Source organism: Petromyzon marinus, chromosome 10 (assembly GCF_048934315.1).
Source record: "Petromyzon marinus isolate PM22_M1 ecotype Great Lakes invasive population chromosome 10, UKy_Petmar_22M1.pri1.0, whole genome shotgun sequence".
NCBI lineage: Eukaryota > Metazoa > Chordata > Hyperoartia > Petromyzontiformes > Petromyzontidae > Petromyzon > Petromyzon marinus.
This window is the reverse complement of record NC_133676.1, coordinates 5,028,252-5,047,817: the sequence shown is the minus strand read 5'-3', so window position 1 is coordinate 5,047,817 and position 19,566 is coordinate 5,028,252. Positions and strand designations below refer to the sequence as shown.

The 19,566-nt window shown below is 48.1% G+C and overlaps 1 protein-coding gene across 1 annotated transcript in view; it reads left to right on the top strand.

Annotated features, from left to right (window-relative positions):
- The window catches only part of LOC116941058 (ATP-dependent 6-phosphofructokinase, muscle type-like), a 36,575-nt gene that overhangs the window by 13,299 nt on the left and 3,710 nt on the right, over positions 1-19,566 (top strand). Inside the window, exons 11-20 of the mRNA XM_032951654.2 lie at positions 579-643; positions 814-877; positions 5,916-6,062; positions 7,575-7,645; positions 9,257-9,344; positions 10,459-10,611; positions 11,688-11,852; positions 13,478-13,539; positions 13,648-13,759; positions 16,015-16,114. Of these exons, the coding sequence (XP_032807545.1) occupies positions 579-643; positions 814-877; positions 5,916-6,062; positions 7,575-7,645; positions 9,257-9,344; positions 10,459-10,611; positions 11,688-11,852; positions 13,478-13,539; positions 13,648-13,759; positions 16,015-16,114 (1,027 nt within the window). The remainder of the gene's footprint in view (positions 1-578; positions 644-813; positions 878-5,915; positions 6,063-7,574; positions 7,646-9,256; positions 9,345-10,458; positions 10,612-11,687; positions 11,853-13,477; positions 13,540-13,647; positions 13,760-16,014; positions 16,115-19,566) is intronic.

The following is a 19,566-nucleotide window of genomic DNA, read 5'->3' as shown; positions in this document are numbered from 1 at the left end:
GAGTGAGCTATAGAACTGGTTCTGATAATAAAAATAATGAGTTGTCCCTATATCCTGCCTAGGCTTTTGTTTTCATTCAAAAGTTATTTCAATTGTAATATTGGTGTCATGCCAAGACACCAATGAGACATCTCCATTTGGAGCTCTTGCAGGTAGCAGCGTGGCACGGCCTAGCGTGTCAAGAGAATAGCCCTGTAAGATGATGTCATGTGACCACTTCTAAAGTCTTCTTTCCATTGGCCTCTTTATCCACGTTTGTCAAACGCTTGTCACATGCCCTGTAAACTGTATTCAGCTTAGCCACTGCGGGCAATCTTTGGCAGTGAATGAAAACATCAAGCCTAAATCTTATTTTTTTTTACTATTTATTCCTAAGAGCCACAAACTGCTTCGTTAAGTGAAATTACCAACATCTTGACTCGGCAACTGCTACATACGTACATCACACACTGCCACAGAAGTTCAATTTATTTTTAAAAATGTACAATGTGCGTGCGTGTGTGTGCGTGCGTGTGTGTGTGCGTGTATGTGCGTGTGTGTGCGTGTCCTTGTGTGCTTTGTTGCTTCTTATTACATAGACTAAAGATGTGCAGAATGCCATGGACAAGGGTCAATTCAATGAAGCAGTCGAACTGCGTGGCAGGCAAGTTGACACCAAATGGCACCGCGTACAGAACGCCGTGAGTGGGGAGGGGGGCTGTTAAAGGAGGTCACGTGGGACATGTGAAGTGATGTTTTAAAAAAAAAATGTGTTACTTTTACCGTGGGTAAAATATCAGGACATCGTTTCAACTAACGCTTCGCCCTCCGCAGGAGTTTCGAGAACAACCTCAACACGTATCTGATGTTGGCCCACAAAACGTCGGACAGAAAGAAGGTAGATCGCACTCGTTTTTCACACCATAAATATTGTGCCAAACAAATCCACCCATCCACACACACAACCTGCACGCAACCCTACAACGCTCGCTTTGGCCTTTCAATCTACACAGAGAGTAAAAAAAAAACAAAGACCTGCACTTATAGGTGTAGTGAGTCCAACTGAGTCGCAGACGTTGTCTTGGGAGCAACACTATTTATTACATCAACTCAACACAACATAACGTAACCGACACTCGGGTGTTCAACGCCCATCAAACTACGCTATGGCAGAACTAGACACGGTCCCGCTATCCCGGTCCAGACCACGAGCTGGGTCCCGGACCGCGTGGCTGGAGGCTTCTTCAACCCGACGTGGATCTTCACTCACCAACAGTCAAGAACCCCGAGCCCCACACGGGGCCCCCGTTATATCGGCACTGGCTGGGGCTCGCTCCGCCTCTCACCCCGCCCACCTTCTCGATCTCTCTGGCCCTTTCCCGAAGGCTCCCGAGAGCTCTTCTATACCACGTAACCACCTAGCGGCCCCCGTCCACCGGTGGCCCCCTCCAATATCATCCAGTCACCTGTCGGCAGGTCAACCGGCGTATCATGCCCCAACGTAACCTTGGCTGGCTGACACTCTCGCTCTCTCACCGGGAGCTCGCACCGCACACTGTACGTGGTGCCTCTGCGCTAACCAGCGCTTGCCCAAGCCCCGCTAGGGCTGCTACTATGCCCAGTAACCGGGCTGCACATAATGACAACACATTATCCGCCATGGCCTCGCAAGCCCGGCACCACACAGTGACATTCACAGTCACTGCATAGGCAACGTGGAAAGATAATATGGCATTGTTGAACAAAAATGATCATGCCTTGTTTTCAGCACACAATCACCCCTAACCTCCAACCAGCCATCTTTCACAATTTCACCATAGCTGCCACACACCCCCCCCCCCCGTGCCCCCCCCCCCCCCACCACTGATAGTTGACAGCCCACCGTACACTTTGGCTGTTTATTTTATCTTATTTTATAAAAGTCCGGCGCTCCGTTTGTCCGTCAACTCAATTATAAGAGCCTTTCAGAAGGTCTGAATCAAAAAGTTATAGAAAGCGGAGACCCCCCACCCCTCCAGATGTGGGGGTAAAAGTTGATCCAACAGGGTTACAACATTTATCGAAGAGGACATCAGTGGGGGCGAGGCGCGAAGCACCGTGAAGCCCTCCAGAGGAGCTCCGAATTTGTTCAAATGTGGGAAACCGCGCCAATTCCCATATTTGTGCATCACCTCCCTCATTTTTAAACCCTACAATCCATTTTTTTTACCCAATGTAACTGCACACGTACCATTTGAACAAATCATTTGGTGAAGCATTGGTAGTGGTGAATGAACAACCACAAACAACAATAAATTCAACACTCTTGACGAAGTGTTGAGTGTAGATCATTCTGGCTTTTTTTCTCTCGCTTAAACGGTAAAGTAGATATATCATGGCTGATGACGGTGATGAAAGTGCTTGCCACAAGGAGCATAAACCATCACCATGCGAACGCCGGTAATCCTCGCAGCAGCGGCTTTTGGCTGGCCATCGAACAAAGACGGTCACCGCATCGCACACTTTCAGATGCACTTCTGCGGCCGTCTGGAACGCTCTTCCTTCCGACATTAGGAAGCCTCTGGAGCTATGCACTTTAAAATCTAGATTGAAAACGAATTTATTTCGAACTGCTTTTTGTGTTTAGTTTGTTGTCCTTCCCCCGCACCTCTGATTAGCACAGTTGGCTACGTACGGTGCAAATGAAGTTAAACAACACATGTAACATACATGATGACTGTCCAACCGGGAATTCTCCTGGTACCACAGCAGCGCTTGTTGGCAGGGTGCCCCACTGTGCAACTGGGCCGTCGCATTCGAGGGGGGTTCGCTTACCCAAAAGTGCCGACGTCAGGCATTACAGGGATTCTCAGCGCCAGGCTATTCGGATAGTTTGATTTACAGTTTGCGCTCATTCAATTTGGTAGTTAGGAGCGGCTGTTTCTATATTTGACGGTGGTGTTTTTGTGGTGACGCCACGCCTCACCGAGATCACGGCGAGCAGACAGAGAGTGCTCGTAGCCACAGTTCTGTCTTCTGTCATCATCATCATCAGCTATGGTCCAGCTACTGATGTATGAAGGCCTCTCCGAGTTGTCGCCACCTCTCACGGTTTTGTGATGTAACAATCCATCGAGCAGCTGCACACGAGCTCCATCATCTCGCCGGACACGTCCCCTTCATGTAAGAAAACAACGGTAGTCGATTGTCGTCCACCATAAAACTCACCGTCGCGCTCACAAGGCCTTTGAACACGTTTTCCGAGCATCGGGCACCTTCCACATGCCTTCGCCAAGGGCGTTCATCCAGCTGTGAAGGCGATTTCATGAAACGTTCAGCAGACATCTCCCCTCTGTGCCTTCGGGTCGGACCGCGTGTTGTTCGGCACGATGCCTGAAATGTCACTCCACGCCCTGGGAGCTTCTTCAGCAACTCAATCGTGGACGTCGGTCATCGTGTCCAACAACGCGCGGTACAACCCCGAAAAACATCTCGCCGGACGATCGTTTCGCCGTTCACACGTTTTGGTAACGGCCGCAGAGGCATTTTGTCAAGGACGCGATGGCTCACGTCTGAAGAATCCTGACGTTCTGGGACTTGTAAAGGACGTTCTCCTTCATTTGGCACCAGAGGGCACTGAGATGCCGGCGGGCGGGCGGGCGGGCTGGCGGGCGGTCGGTAGTCCTTGATATTTTTAGCAGCCGAGAGGCACGGCTGCTGCCTGCTTGGCTTGCAAGAGAAACCTGAGCGGATCATTTGCCTGCGCGGGCTCTGCGCGGCCAGATTAAGGCTGCCCTTTTCTGAAGTTATGTTAGCCTCATAGAACGAGTATAAATGAGGAAACGCGTCCAGAATCGCTTACCCAGAAATATTTTTTTCGGAAACTTAACGCTACCCACGCATTTGCACGGGATCCAAGGCTGGGGTGGAGGGTGGTTGGAGGGGGGCGTGACGTCATCACGCAGGTGTGCTTGCAGCCAGCCAGCAATACTTTTTTATCGTGCTGTGTAGTACATTGTCAGGAAAATTGTTTAAGCAATCATGTGATCAATGATTCATGCTCACAATTAAGTCTCCCCTGATTGGTCAAGGTAAAAGTATTGTTTTTATGTTTCTCTAATGAGAGCCCAAGTTTACTCCGGGACACAACAATCAATCAGGATAAGAATATGTATTTATACTGGAGGAATCCGATAAGCTATAAAGCTCAATTTCAAATATGTCCAGTAGGCGCGGGTAAGAACGTTACAACATCAAACAATTCGAAAACAGGATAGGAGTTCAAAGTACAAGAAAGGTAAATAAATCACCCAAACACACACAAATAAAACTTTAACATCTTACCAGACAAAGCCCACTGAGGTATTAACTTATTTTTACTTGTGTTTTGCATTGTTTCCTTGTCTCTGGAAACACGGACACATCCAACATACACGAGGAAACGTTTCGCCCGGAAACTGTGCGTCTGGAAACATGTTGCCTCGCATGTTGTATAGAACACAGCACCAACGTTCATCAGGCAACCCAGCAGCGTCTGTTTATGAATTTTGACGGGCAACTCCCTGCAGATGGGACCCAATAAGTCAAAACTGATCCATTGATTTTCCTGATGCAACAAATGCTACGGGAAAAAGTTGTACTGGAATGCCAATAAGTTGATGTATTATGAATGCTGCATTGTTTTCAGACGATGAACCAGACCCATGTCTGTTTATTGACTTTGGGATACCGCTGGTAAGATTGATCGAATAGCCTCCCATGGGGGGGGGAGGGGGGGCGGATTGGCTGTAGAAACGATAAGCCAGTACCAGGAACGAATTCTATCGGAAGTCGACGTGCACGCAATTTTACACTTTAACAATTTATGATTTTCAACGGTAATAATCGATTTCGGATTTTAACTCTTTTTTTTGTCTTCCCATAGCCAACCGTTCAGTTGAAGCCCTTTGTACCACATCATTTACGCCAGTGGTTTTCAAAGTGTGGACCCCGGGTTCCACCGCCAGTAGATCCGCGACGGTCCTCCAGGTCGGGCCCGCTGGGCTGTGATGCAAATGCAGGTTGATCCGGAAATAATGACATTAATAATGTTTTGTATTAATGATATCTAGTTTTAAAAAAACTAATTTGGGTAAACTAATCTGGTGAAACTACCCCTAACCCTAATGTCTAAATGCCCTCCCCCTAATAGAAAAACTTACAGCTGTGCTTACAAAAAAATTTTTATGTTCTGGTAATATTAATCACTTTGTATGAGTGCTATTTAGAGAGAAGTGAATTCGTTTTGCCACCAGGAGCAGGGGGGCTGTGTGGTCAGCGGCAATGTTTGCATCGGTCCGGGGGCTAAACAGTTTGAGAAACACTAGCTGATGCTGAACAGCTCGATATGACTAAGTAGACACAAATGTTTATCCCATCCCGATGTAGAAACGCTCCATTTCTCATGCTTTCCTTGCTCACAATTTAAATATGTTTTGTCTGTCTGTATATCTGTCTGTCTGCATCAAGGCCGTAATTATAATATATATTGGGGGGGACACATCCCCCCCAATATTCAAATATGCTCAAAATGTCCCCCCCCAATATATTGCTATAAAAACGATTTCTGTTTATATGATTGTGGTTATTGGTGTACTTTATAAATCCCTAATCTTTGCCATTACATACAATGAAACAAGAAAAGGTAAGAAATAAAAAAATAGAGCAATGTAATACAATACACTATGGCTACAGCCTTGGTCTGCATGTCTATCTCATTGGTTATCTGTATTATTGTCTGTCGATTGTTCCATCTCTGTCGTCTTACCCGTCTGTCAGTCTGACCGGCTGATGCACATGCCCGCCCGCCCGAGTGTCTGCCTGTCTCACCATCCTCTCCCCGCTGACCCGGAGTGTCTGCCCATCTTTCCTGCCCGATTGCCCGCGGCTCGGTCCGTCCGTCTCTGCCCCATCCCAAGACGGGCTTCGTGCTCGGCGTGCTGTGCGTTGGCGCCCCGGCGGCCGGCATGAACGCGGCTGTGCGCTCGGCCGTGAGGGTCGGCATCATGGAGGGGCACAAGGTCTTCGTGGTGCACGACGGCTTCGAGGGGCTCGGCAAGGGCGAGGTCCGACCCGGCTCACCGACACCGTTTGCACAGCAGACGTGGCTCATGCGGTCGCTCATTCCTTCCCCCTCTCCCCGCTCCTCACCTTCATAGCCTGGGCCCCCCCCCCCCCCGCCAACCGTGCTGTTGACACCCTGCTCCTGTTCAAGTCCAGGTGCCAGACCTTCCCTTCATTCAGTACAGCCCGTTCCCATGAACCAGGGAAGTTTGTAGAGCCGTCGTAGGTCTATAAACTCGAAACTATTCAGAGTTTATATAAGACTATAAACTATTTTTTTTTATTTTGCCGGGTAAGGCACACTGAGCTATACAGTACAGCTCTTTTGCAGAAGAGACCTGGCCACAAATGATAGCTCAACGAAGTGGCTCATCACGTAGAAATGTATAGCAGCCAAATACTTTAAACGCGCGTTTCTAAATGGAGGGAATAACTGTATAACCCAGAGAAAAATCCACGCAACCACGGGGAGAACACACAAACTCCAAATATACAGGCGTCAGGGTCGGGATTGAACCCACGACCTCCTGTATACCAGACGAAATAGTTAACATCTCTCCACGTGGTACGATAGAAAACTGGCAGTAACAACTCTCTCTCTCCTGTTTCTCGCCATTTACCGCTGTGAATCTCACGGTGGCTGCAAAGTTTATTTAGCGACAAGAATCCCACTCTGAACTAGGACTCCAGTTTCAGCGTGCACCTTCTAATCTCTGTAGTTGCTGACTTGCCCCCACTGGACATCTGTTGAAAGAGAGCTTTGTAGCCCATCGGATTCCTGATTCTGAGTTATCATTGGTACCGAGCTCCCGTTCTCTTCCCGCACACCTCAACTCTGCAGGAACCCCAGCGCCATGTCTACACGTAAGTTGAACTTCTTTCGCGCCGTACGTAGCCAACCGCGCCAATCGGGGGCGCCATCTGCGTAACACTTCCCGCCATTTCTTCACCCCAGCTGTCAATGAGACGCCTCATCCACGCCCTCCTCGTCAAATCTCGACTCGACAGATTGCCTCTCCGTATCCAGGCAGTGGATTGACAACAAAAAAAACTGCTTTAGAAAAGTTTTCTTTTTTTAAACAACGGTTTTTATTAACAGCTTCGTTTAACTCACGGTCGAGAAGTACGTCAATGATGCGGCACCTGCTCCCACATCAACGCTTACTTGAACTAATAGATTCTGTAACTTTATGGACCGCGGCGTTTTTTTTAACCTACACAAATACATTTTTAATGAATAAGCCGTACATACAAAATGTTAATTGCTTTAAAAGAGCCAATTCATTGATTAATTGAGGCCGATTTTGATACAGGCATGCATTGTCACCGGATCTGGGTACCTGTGCAAAATTTGTAATTGATTGGACAACAGGACGTAGGCTAAATTTGCATTGCAAGATTTGACCATGACAAACACAAGTCAAGTTAAGTAAAACCGTTGAAAAAGGGGGCAGCACAAGTACACAGGTGCCTTGCCAATGGTCGACGCCGCTTTCTGCTCACGCCTGCCCTAGATTGAGGAGTTCACCTGGGGAGACGTCGGTGGCTGGACGGGGAAAGGTGGCGCCAACCTTGGGACTAAGCGGTGAGCGGCCGTGTCGCTCGCGGAATCAACGTGGTGACCCCCACCCCCTAGATGCCACCGAATGTCTTTCCTACTAACTCTGTACAAGTACGCAGTGAAAAACCCGTCCGTTGCTATCGCAAATGGCCACACGAGACGCAAGAGGGATCGCGCGATGCCTGTGCGTGCCTCTCTGTACGTTACGCCTGTTTTTTGTGCCTTCTCGCGTGTTCTCCGTTCCCCGAGTTCGCATGGCTTGGCACAGATGCCACGGTGAAATCACCGCCAATTAGTGGACAAAGGCAGCTGTTTATACGCATGCGTGCATGTATCTATAGCACTTGCATTCATATTTTAATTAAGTCTTTCCAGGGCGTTTAAAAAAAAATAATGACTGAATATTTTTCATGTGACTGGTGAACCGGAGTACGCACGTACATATGTGTACGTGTCGAGTATATGTTACATATGTATGATCTGCTTTCGCACCATACGTAACCAACCACGCTTTTCGGAGGTGTGACTAATAGCCAGAGCCATAGTGAAAAGTATACTGGATGAGGTGTGCCGAATGCATACGTATATTTTGGGTCGCTAACCGGGGGCAGACCCAGCTGAATATTCGCCCTCTGTGTACCCATATCACTGGCTAGGTATGTATGTACACACCAAACTGACTGCTCATTTGCCCGGGCTTCTCTTTTGAAGGGGACCTGAATATTTGTTTAAGGATCTATATATATGTGTAGTGCCGTGAATTCACTCGGACGACAACCGTCTCTTTTTCCGCCGTCACTTTTATTCCATCGTTCCGTACACACAGTAATTCTCTCCGTGCTCCGCCAACTCGGACACTCCGATTTACTTCAGCATCGTCCGTGCATCCCCTTCCACACACAGTGTTCCTTCCTCTATCTCTACACACACAGTGTCTTCCCTTCCACACACAGTGGTTCGTCTTCTATCTCCTCACACACAGTATCGCCGCTATCTCTTCACACGCAGTGACTTCCCTTCCACACACAGTGGTTCTTCTTCTATCTATTCACACACAGTATCCTGTCTGTCTATTCACACACAGTGACTCCATCTATCTATTCACACACAGTGACTCCATCTATCTCCGCTAACGCTGACTCTCCCTATCGCTATTTACTGTCTTTGGGGTCCGGCTCTCTATCTATTCTTCCCTAACATTTCCAGCTATCTTCTTCGTATCTCTTCACCTCTCGCCAACAACTGCCCAGCAACAACTCTCCAACAACAACTCCCCAGCAGCGACTCCACTCCGTTCAAACCACCTCGCGTTTTATCCCCTTTCGCATTAGCCTTAATTAATTGCCACGTGGCTCGCTGGCCGTTTTCCGCCAGCTCGCACCTGTCCCCTCCATCAGACATCCAGACGCCACCACTTAACACTAACAGCCTCTCGACCAATCACAGCCCTTGTGCCACGACTCCCTTAATTACTTCGGGTTGTTTATGCCACCCGCGACTCGACCACCTGTTCGACCTCATGTGACCCGTTCTCCTTGTCTGTCTGTATGTACTGTATATGGCCAATTCCTATGCGTATTGTTTACTCCACTACATATGTATTAAAAAATAACGTATCTTATATCATTTTTTCAGGACCCTACCAAACACATGTATGGACAAAATCGTGGAGCAGATTAAAAAGCACAAGATATCAGCCCTCCTCATTATCGGTGGATTTGAGGTGAGCTGTCACGTCCCATCATGTTTGGCGTTTCATTTTCCACTTTTTTTTTGCCCACGCTTTTAATGATAATTATCCAGAAAATTATGTTTGGCCTTTAAGGAGTGTACTTGCGTGTGGGAGGAAACTGGAGTAGCCTATAAGAGTACAAGACTCAAAGGTCCACAAAGATGGGTGTATGAACACCTCTTGCTGCACCGCAATCTTCTGGCAGACTCCCAGCCCGGTGGACTCAGGAGTCTCACAAATCTTGATCCACCAACCCTCGCAACCACTGTCAGCCCTTGTACCCGTTTTCAGCAATTTTGACGTTTTCTTAGTTGTTGTTGCTGCTGTGCCCATGCAGCACCACGCATCTCCCGTGTAAGACAGCCGGGCAACTGGATAAACGGGACCATCATGCGTACAAAACAAATCTAAATGAACTTCGGGAGCCACTGGGTCACTGACATGCGCCACTGCACACTGCTGACGCATCATCTGGCTTGCGCCCTGGAAATCGTTGCTGAGCGACGTAAGCGGCCGCCCGTGTCGTTCCTGGCGTCCGGGTTGTACGCTCTGAAGGGCAGTGGAGGACGCTGGTGTCACGTGTTATGGGTGCGTGTGTGTGTGTGTCGCACAGCACAAGTGTGTGTGTCGCACAGCACAAGTGTGTGCATGTTTCTCGCACTGGCAGAGTGGGGAGCACCGTCGGTGGTGCATGTCCCCATCATCTCAGACAGTGAACCCATGACCTCCTGGGTCTGTCCATTGAACTTGCCAGCGAGCCTTTGACACGCGTGACCTCTTAAGCGCACCTAGAATGGCCCACGCACTGCAGTGATGTCGCTGGAACTTATGGACGAATGGCAGCTGTTGTGTCCCACGAGCCTCCAGCTGAGTCAGGGGCTGTCGACGCATTAGGCAAATTAGGCAGGGTCCACTTTCATGGTAGGTGTCGCCATGCTGGTCACTTGAGCCAACGCTGACCATGACGGAGAGTGGCGCTGGCGTTGGTTGAGTGGCCGGTCGAAGTGGGGCCTCATTCGAACTTCGAGGTCAATGTCCTTGAAAACCACGTGGGCCAGTGTCGCCTGGCTCGACGAGATATTAATCTAGCAGGCATCCCCGCCAGGCCATGGAGGGCGCGATGCAGCTGGCGAGCGGGCGCGGGCAGCACGAGGAGCTGTGTATCCCCATGTGCGTCATCCCCGCCACCATCAGCAACAACGTGCCCGGCACGGACTTCTCCATCGGAGCCGACACCGCCCTCAACACCATCGTCGAGGTAAAAAGCACCCTCTCCTTCCGTGTGTTCATTCAATGTCCCGGTGACTGACGCCACAAAAGCTTAAGAGAGGCAACTCCCCATTAATCCGGGGTAATTCTGGAATGATGTTGATGAGTGTTTAGATTAGCTGCCGACGTGTATTGTGGCACTGTCCATCGGCGAGTGAGGAGTGGCCCAAAAAAGGGGCGAAGGGGCACGGTTCATCAGCAGCCCAGATAATCCACGTACGGGGAATCGAGAGGTAACTCTACGGGAAAACGTTTGGCCCGCTCATGTTCGGTAAAGCTACGCCAGAATATGAGAGCAAAATCAGTGGCTCGTTGCAAGAATCGGCTAAAATGGCATTTCGCTTGTATCGTTATTAGCTGCAGTATAATTTTACGGGGGGGGGGGGGGGGGGGGAACTTCACGTGTTTTATACATCTGGCCACAGAAGCACTGTAAAGGAGAGATCATATTACTTACTATACACCCTAAATATAAATGAGCAGGGGGGGAGACCTAATAATGGCAAATGGTTGCGATGAGACCCTCGAAGTGGACCTTGGAGATTGAGTGTCATATTGGAACGTGCGAGGGGTGTGGCACCTTACAGAAGGAAGTGCAACGCCACTCAGCCACTCACTCATGAACTCACGCACATCTAAGTATGTATGTTGAGCTTCTTTCACACCGTATGTAGTCAACCGTGCTGATCGGAAGTGCGCGGGAAGGACAACAAACTAAACACAAAAAGCTATTTTAAACAAGTTAGTTTTCAAAGACAACGATCTCCCATATAGTCAGCACCTACGAAGGCCAAAGCGGCACACGAGGGGGTGGGTGGCCAGCACCACGCCCGACTGCCTTTGTCTCCCGAGTATCAATGTTTACACGCAGCACCAGCTACTCATTTGAGGCCCAGGACTTGTTCAGATAATCTTCACAAGTGTTGGCCGCGAGCGGGAATCGAACTCGGGCCAGCGGGTTCGTAGCGCAAGCGCGCCAACCGCTGACACTACCGCGACCCACCCACAGTGGTGCCGACGATGCATGATCTCTGTGAAATCTCCGCGCCTGCCCCACGCTTGCAGACCTGCGACCGCATCAAGCAGTCGGCCAGCGGGACCAAGCACCGCGTGTTCGTCATCGAGACCATGGGCGGCCATTGCGGGTACCTGGCCACCATGAGCGGCCTGGCCGCTGGGGCCGACGCCGCATACATCTTTGAGGAGACCGTGACGATCCACGACCTGCAGGTAACAAAAGGCCCGGAACCGTTCTCGTCGAAAGCGCACACTTCCCTTAAGGGGGGGGGGGGGGGGGGGGCACCGTTGTCGACCAGCTGTCTTCAAAAGACACCCGGCCATCCTGGAAGAGCAGTCCAAATACCCGCCAGAGTTCCCTCTAGTTCGAGGAGGCCCTTCCACCAGCAGTGGTGTGAGCAAGCAAAACCAAAAGCTATGTTTTATTTCACCAGATAAGGCCCATTGAGCTATATAGCTCTTTTCCAAAGTGATCTGGCTATCACAAATGAGAGCTCACCGAAGTGGCTTATCACGTGGAAATGTATCGCAGCCAAATACCCGAAACGCACGTTTATACTAAATGTGGCAATTCCAGTTTATCACCATTTTACCTGTCCACCTATTGACGAGCAAGTTGGGTTTTTGTTAATTGTGCTTGTGCACCACCACCGACGTAGCATGGCACGTTTGTTTTTCGTCAAATTTCCGAGACCTGCAGGTGCAAGCTGCCACTTGGTTTCAGAGAGGCCGTTACGTTTATCCATTTTCCAGAGTAGGGATTAGCTCTAGGCGTGTTGTTCGGCACGACGTCTGACGTTTCACCCCACCTGCCGGGACAGCTTCTTCAGGAACTGAATGTTGGTGAGCGAAAGTGGCACAACTGAAACAGCCCTACGCAGCAGAGCAGAAACTGGTACCACATGAGGTCGCAAAATTTTTAAGTGATACCAATTTTCTTTTTTATGACCAATAAAAGTGGTCATAATTAAGTGAATTATGCGTTTCAGAAGGCTAACACGTAATTTAAATTAAAATCCTCCTTGAAATTACTCCCTATGTACAGGCCCGGAAATTTGTGCAGCTTTTTTTGAGATGTGGTCGCAGAATGATAATTCCCAATTTTATTATACTGCAATGTAATTCACTTAAATTGGTCATATTACTCAATTGGTACGACGAACCTTATGTGGTACCAACTGGTGGAATACTTGAATCTGTGCTCGGTGATGTAAAACATCTGTCGTGGCATCGATGACAGTGGTACAGGGAAAACAACACTCAGGGTGTTTTACAGAAACCGATTGACATTGGTTCTTAATCTCACGAAAAAAACCGGATCGAATTGCGTGTGCACCGATCAATGGTTATTTTTCTTCTCGCGTACCGCATGTTGTAGTTAATAAAAACAAAAAATCAACACATTCCTCGATAATGCCGTGGAACTTCAAAGGAAAAATGTATAATGGCCGACGTTTTGGGCAGTGTTTGAGTCCATTTGATTTTATGTAACTCTCCGCAAATGACGACAGTGATAGAAACATTTTATTACTAGGTGACTTTTGGGGAACGGCTCTTCTTCATAATGGATAAATCCACTGTGGAGATATCGCAATGGACGCTTTATATGACCCTGGAGAAATTCGATGCTTAATCAATCTGGCGTTCACTGCAACGGCACAATTGCAGCGGTATAATAAAACATATTTTAAGATCCAATCTGTAAATTGAATTAGATGGTTGTTATTGTAGCCATGAACTGGTAACAGAACATGGCTTTAACGTGGCACTAATTGGTGCATTGCGAGTAATCAACGCAACTATCATGACGTGGCCCTCTCTGTTATCTTTGCGTTCAGGCCAACGTGCAACATCTGACGGATAAAATGAAGGGCTCGGTCCGTCGCGGCCTCATCATCCGGTGAGTGGCGCTCTCAAGAGTATAACGCCGTTTCAATCGCGGATTTGGCTGGGGGCGTTTTGCCGTCGCCTTGTCGCCATTTCACTCCCCGCGCTCTCGTCACGACAGTAACGAGAAGTGCAACGCCAACTACACCACGGACTTCATCTACAACCTCTACACGGAGGAGGGCAAGGGCGTCTTCGACTGCCGCAAGAACGTGCTGGGCCACATGCAGCAGGTGTGCGGGGGACTTCCCCTCCTATGGCGAGACGTGAACTACCTCGCCTGGTGTGCAGGAGGTCGTGGGTTCGATCCCGACCCTGACGCCTGCTGCTGCTGCTGTATATTTGGAGTTTTTTTCTGTCTCTCTCCCCGTCGATTTTTCTCCGGTCCTGCGGTTTTTCCCTCCACATTTAGAAACACGCGTTTAGAGCGTTTGGCTGTTATAAATGTTCCCATGATAAGCCACTTCGTTGAGCTTTCATTTGTGGCCAGGTCGCTTCTGAAAAAGAGCTATACAGCTCAGTGGGCCTTACCTGGTAAAATAAAATAGAATGGAGTTTTTAGTTTACAATTGACACTTTTTAGCGTTTGAAAAAAAGCAAGAGGTTACAATTCTATTTTTAATGTTGTAAGCCATTCCACGGCATCCGGGATGGTGGCTGAGTGGAGTAGTTCTCTAGTTACACCAGAGTATGTGTGATTATATTGGAAAAGCTGAGTGGAGTCGTCTGCTAGTTACACCAAAGTACGCGTGGTTGTATTGGGACAGCTGAGTGGAGTAGTCTGCTAGTTCAACCAGAGTGCACGTGGTTGTATTGGGGTGGCTGAGTGGAGTAGTCTGCTAGTTCAACCAGAGTGCACGTGGTTGTATTGGGACAGCTGAGTGGAGTCCGCTAGTTCAACCAGAGAGCACGTGGTTGTATTGGGCAGCCATCAGTGATGTGCGCCTGATTGTTTGCACCTCACCACATTCGCAGTTTGGTGGGGTCCCTGATCGTTACGGTTATGGAGAAAATATCGACACCTTCCACGCGTAGTTCGGACAAAGATTGAGAGCGGTCCACTGTCCGCTTACCTATTGATCAGTGGCATAGCAATCGAGCGTGCAGGCGGTGCAACTGAACAAGGAGCCCTCGGGGCCGGAAGGGTCCAAGCGCCGGGATGAGAAGGAGAGGACATTTGACAACAGAAGTTCCCATTTTTCACTCGTCGTACAGAGGGCCGATGCCAAGCGCGCAAGGTCATACTGCTCTTTATCATCAAGTTATCTTCGAACTGAACCTAATTGCATTTTTGCTACCCTTGACATAACAATAGCAGCAATGTAATTGATTTATTCAGGAAAGCCTCGTTTGAATTATTACTCCTCAATTACCGCGGTATGCAAATTGAAAGCTACACTTTATGCCGAGAATACGCACGTAAAATAGATTTATCTTCGAGTCATGTTGACAGTGTATCGCCATTGCTTCGTGGAAACTGTGTGGCCCACGACATATTCTGCTTGCACTGGGCCGTGGATAAACAATTATGAAACAATCTGCTCGCAATAACAGCGCAGGCCGGAGAACCATACGTTTCAGACAACACACAAATGTGTGTAAAAAGCACCCAGCCGTTTGTGCACATGGGGAGAAAAAAAATACCCATCAGCATTTCCTGAAGTCTATTCCATCCTGAAGTGCTGATGATGATGATTTTTTTTTGTTTGTGCCTACGCACATATGGCCGTGTGATTTTTATTAATTTCCCTGTCTTGCTTGAAAAAACGATGGATTGATCGAATCCTGACCCTGTCACCATGACAATTCACTACATCGTGACGGCAGTCAGTCAGTGCATCGCCATTGCTCAGTAAAAGTACCGCTTCACCCGTACCATGATTTATTCGCTGGAGTAAACACAATCAGAATACTGGGGGGGGGGAATAATATGAGCTACTAGCTTTACTACCAGGCTTCGCCCGAGACTTGGATTATTGTCTTGGATTAACACACGGTCTACGGGGAGGGTTGGGAGGAGGGGTGCGTGACGTCAGAAGGCACGCTGCGTGCGGTGACGTCACAAATGTGACGTCACCGCTCACTTGCCGTGCAAAATATATCCATTATTGCGCCCCCCCCCCCAAAAAAAAAATATACAAAAGTCTATTTTTATACTTTTTGCATTGTGTACTGTCTGGAAGCTACCCACATGCCAAATTTCAGGTTTGTTGCATGTCGGGAAGTATACAAAAAAAATGTCCCTTTTATATATAGAGATATACAGCTCTTTTTCACAGATGTCCAGTAGGGGCGAGTCAGAAAGGTGCAACAAACAACCAATACGAAAACACGATAGGAGTGTAAAGTATAGGAAAGGCAAACAAATCACAAAAATATGTTTATTTTACCAGGTAAAGCCCACTGAGCTATTCGGGGGTTTTTTTCTTTCCAGAAGCAACCTGTGCGATTGTTAACCTCTGCTGCACCGCTGTTTGCGTGCCCACAGGGTGGCCGCCCAACCCCCTTCGACAGGAACTTTGCTACCAAGTTGGCTGCCAAAGCTGTGATGTGGGTCTCCAAGAAGCTGGATGAAACCTTCAGACAAGGTGAATGACAGCAACTGTCCCCCACCCCTCCCCCCATACCCACCACCGCTCTCCTCTTTCACCTTAGGCACAGCAGCAGCCTGCTGTCGTGCCTGATGGTATTGAACAGATCGTGCCGTCTCGCAGTGAGATTTTGTGCCCACAGATCCCCATCTTTGTTCTCCGCCGTCCTCAAACATTTTCTTCTGTTCTACATTTGAAGCTTTCGTGACTGCAAGGATCCATACTCTTTGGTTCTATTCGGTAAAGTCACGTGACAAACAACAAAAAATAAAAATGAGAAATTCACGACGTTTCGGCCACAGCACAAGTGGCCGAAACGCCTGATGAAGGCCACTTGTGTTGTGGCCGAAACGTCGTGAATTTTAATATTTTTCTTTTTTGTTGTTTGTTACGTGACTTTACCGAATAGAACCAAAGAGTATCTTCTTCTGCCTTGACACCTCTCCGCTCCTTTTGATGTTTATCAATCAAGTTTTGTTTTTCTCTATCACCCAGGTTTCTTTTAGGCACTTTCTTGGTTGGATTTTGACAACCATTTGGTCGGGTTTTGTTTTAGCAGTCGAAGAGTGAATAGCACGCCACAGGCCAGAAGTGGAAATTAAGAACACGTTGGGGTTATTGGGGAGGCCCTCATCCGGGGTCGTCGAGTACATTAACCATGCAAGGCAAAACTAATATTGCACTGTAGGCCGAATTGTGACGGAGCACATCGATGAGACGAACTGCAGGTGGCAGTGAATTCCCTGGCGTGTCTCTGAAGGCACGACACAGGAAGTCAAGAGATCAGAGGGTGGGCTCGCTCTATGGGTATAACCGATGTCTTACATTATCCCTCAAGCATGAGTAGAGCCGCTTGCGTTGTGGCCGCAACGTCGCGAGAATTTCATTGTGTTATTTTATTCTCATTCTACGTGTTCCTTACCGAAAGAACCAAAGAAAATAGAGCCGTCAAGTCTCACTGAAACGTCTGTCTCACGCATTCGCACACACGCAAAAAATCATCGCTCACGATCAATCCACTGCTGGATGACGAAGGCCTCTCCATTCACTGCTATTACCGAATGTGATACGATTTTAGTTAATTGTTTGCAACTGCCAACGCGCAGTATCACCAAATCATTTGTCGTTCGCGTGAGCTCTTCAGCCGCTAGAGACCGCTACAGTCATCACAATGTAAACATTTTAAATCGATACTTGAACGGAATTGTTACGTAAGTAGATGGACGCTTCGCCAATAGCGACCTCTAGTGGCGATGACCGCGAACTGATCAGGTTCGACATTCGCACGGGGTGCGATCAACTTTCTAGTACGGAGGGTGAAATAGAATGTTTATTACTTGCCCACACTGACCAGTGTGGTGAAGTATGGTCAAACAATCCCCATGATCGACACAGCATGATGTCTTCGTCCAATATTTATAGATTGACATTTAACTGAAAATAATATCACGTGAACACATGGCGAGGCGGTATTACCTGAATGTGTAACATGCACTTTGAAATAATTATATTAATAATTATTATGAGTTTTAAATTGGGAAGCTTCGCGGAGTCCAGTGACTATTTTTCAGGAGGTTCCTGCTGCAAGAACGCCACGGTGGCGAGATGTTGACTACCTCGCCTGGTACGCAGGAGGCCGTGGGTTCAATCCCGACCCTGACGCCTGCTGTTTATTTGGAGTTTGCGTGTCTCTCTCCCCGTAGTCGCGTGGATTTTTATCCGGGTCCTCAGGGGTTTCCCTCCACATTTAGAAACATGCGTTTAGAGTATTTGGTTGCTATAAATTTCCAAGTGATAAGCCACTTCGTTGAGTTATCAATTTGTGGCCAGGTCACTTCTGAAGAATAACGATATTTCTCAGTGAGCCTTCCCATGTAAAATAAAAAAAAAATTGTTCACAGTTTAATAGTTTACATTGGGATATGTGGCCAACTCCAAAAATTAGTGTTTGGCTTCTTGTGGGGAAAAAAACAGAGAAACTAGAGAAATCCCACACGCATAGGGGGTGACACTCAAAGCTCCGTACAGATAGATTCAAGAATCCATTGCTGGTGTGGGAGGTTGCTCCAGTGTTCTCGCAGCCAGCCCCAACTCTACGACACCTCAGGTCTGAGTCCAGAACAACGCGTGCAAATGCTAGAAATGGCATAATTCATTCACATCCGATAAAGACATTAAGACAAACCTCATGAAGTTAGGAGGGAACTTAGGGATGGTCATTTGTCAGTCAAAAAACATCAACCAATAACTACTAACATGACATCATTAATGAACAACATTAACATCACTAAGATTTATAAAAGTAATACCATTAATAACAAATATAATCGGCATTCAAAATGTATATACTTGCCTGTGACTGGCTAAAACGCAGAGAGGGGGGGGGGGGAGTGATGACGTCACGGCTGCTGCTTTGTGACGTCATAACGACCATATTGTTTTTGTGACGTCATGGAGTCGGGGGGGGGTGTTGATTGGCCGGTGCAGTGGGGAGTGATGACGTAATCAGCCGCAACCATGCCACGCCCACAGCATTGCAATCACACCACGACGCCTGAATTTCGTTTGAATGTATTTACGTTTACTCTTGCGACATTTCCGATATTACTATCTTGTCTTATATAGATTTATGCAGCGCTTTAAAATACATTAATTGTAAAGTTGTACATTCGATGATAGTGGTGAACATAGAGAGTTAAAAAGTGGTGGTGTAGTTATAGTGACAGTAATGATGGGTGGGCGTCGTTAAGGAGGAGTTGGGGTAGGAGTAGTGACAGTGGTTGTGGGTAGGCCTGATCATAGCTGGGGGCCAGGTCAGGGAGTAACAGTCGAAGGCAAGGGGAGAAGAGATGGGGGTTGTTTTAAGGGAGGGACGGAAGCAGGTTATGGTGAAGAGGATTGTTTGATGTGCTGCAGTGGGAGGTTGTTCCAGTGAAAGCGGAGCGAGAAGGCAACATGAACGAGAGAGCGAGACTGGGCACAGTGCGAGGGAGGCACACAGAGGGACGGTAGAGACTGGGAGCGTAGAGGACGGACGGAATGGGGACAGAGTGAGTTAAAGATGAGAGGAGCAAGATATGGTGGGTCAAGGCAATGGGGGGGTTGGAGGGGGGGGGGTGTATTTGTAGACGAGAGTGATGAGTTGTAAAAAAAGACAGCGATAGTAGACAGGGAGTCAGTGGAGTTGGGAAAGTAGAGCGGAATTGTGGGGGAAGTTTTTAAAAGGATCCTGGCTGAGGCATTTTGTGTCTGTTGGAGAGGAGTGAAGACGGATAAAGAAAGGACAGATTCGGCGTGTTCAGGCCCCTTGATAATTCCAAGCCATCCCTCGATAAAGTACTCCCCTGCCTCAGCCCTGCCATTGTAAATTCAAAACTTATTATGAGAGTGCATACATTTATCCAGGGGGGATAAACAATTATCTACCTTGAAGGTGCAATTCCAGGGGA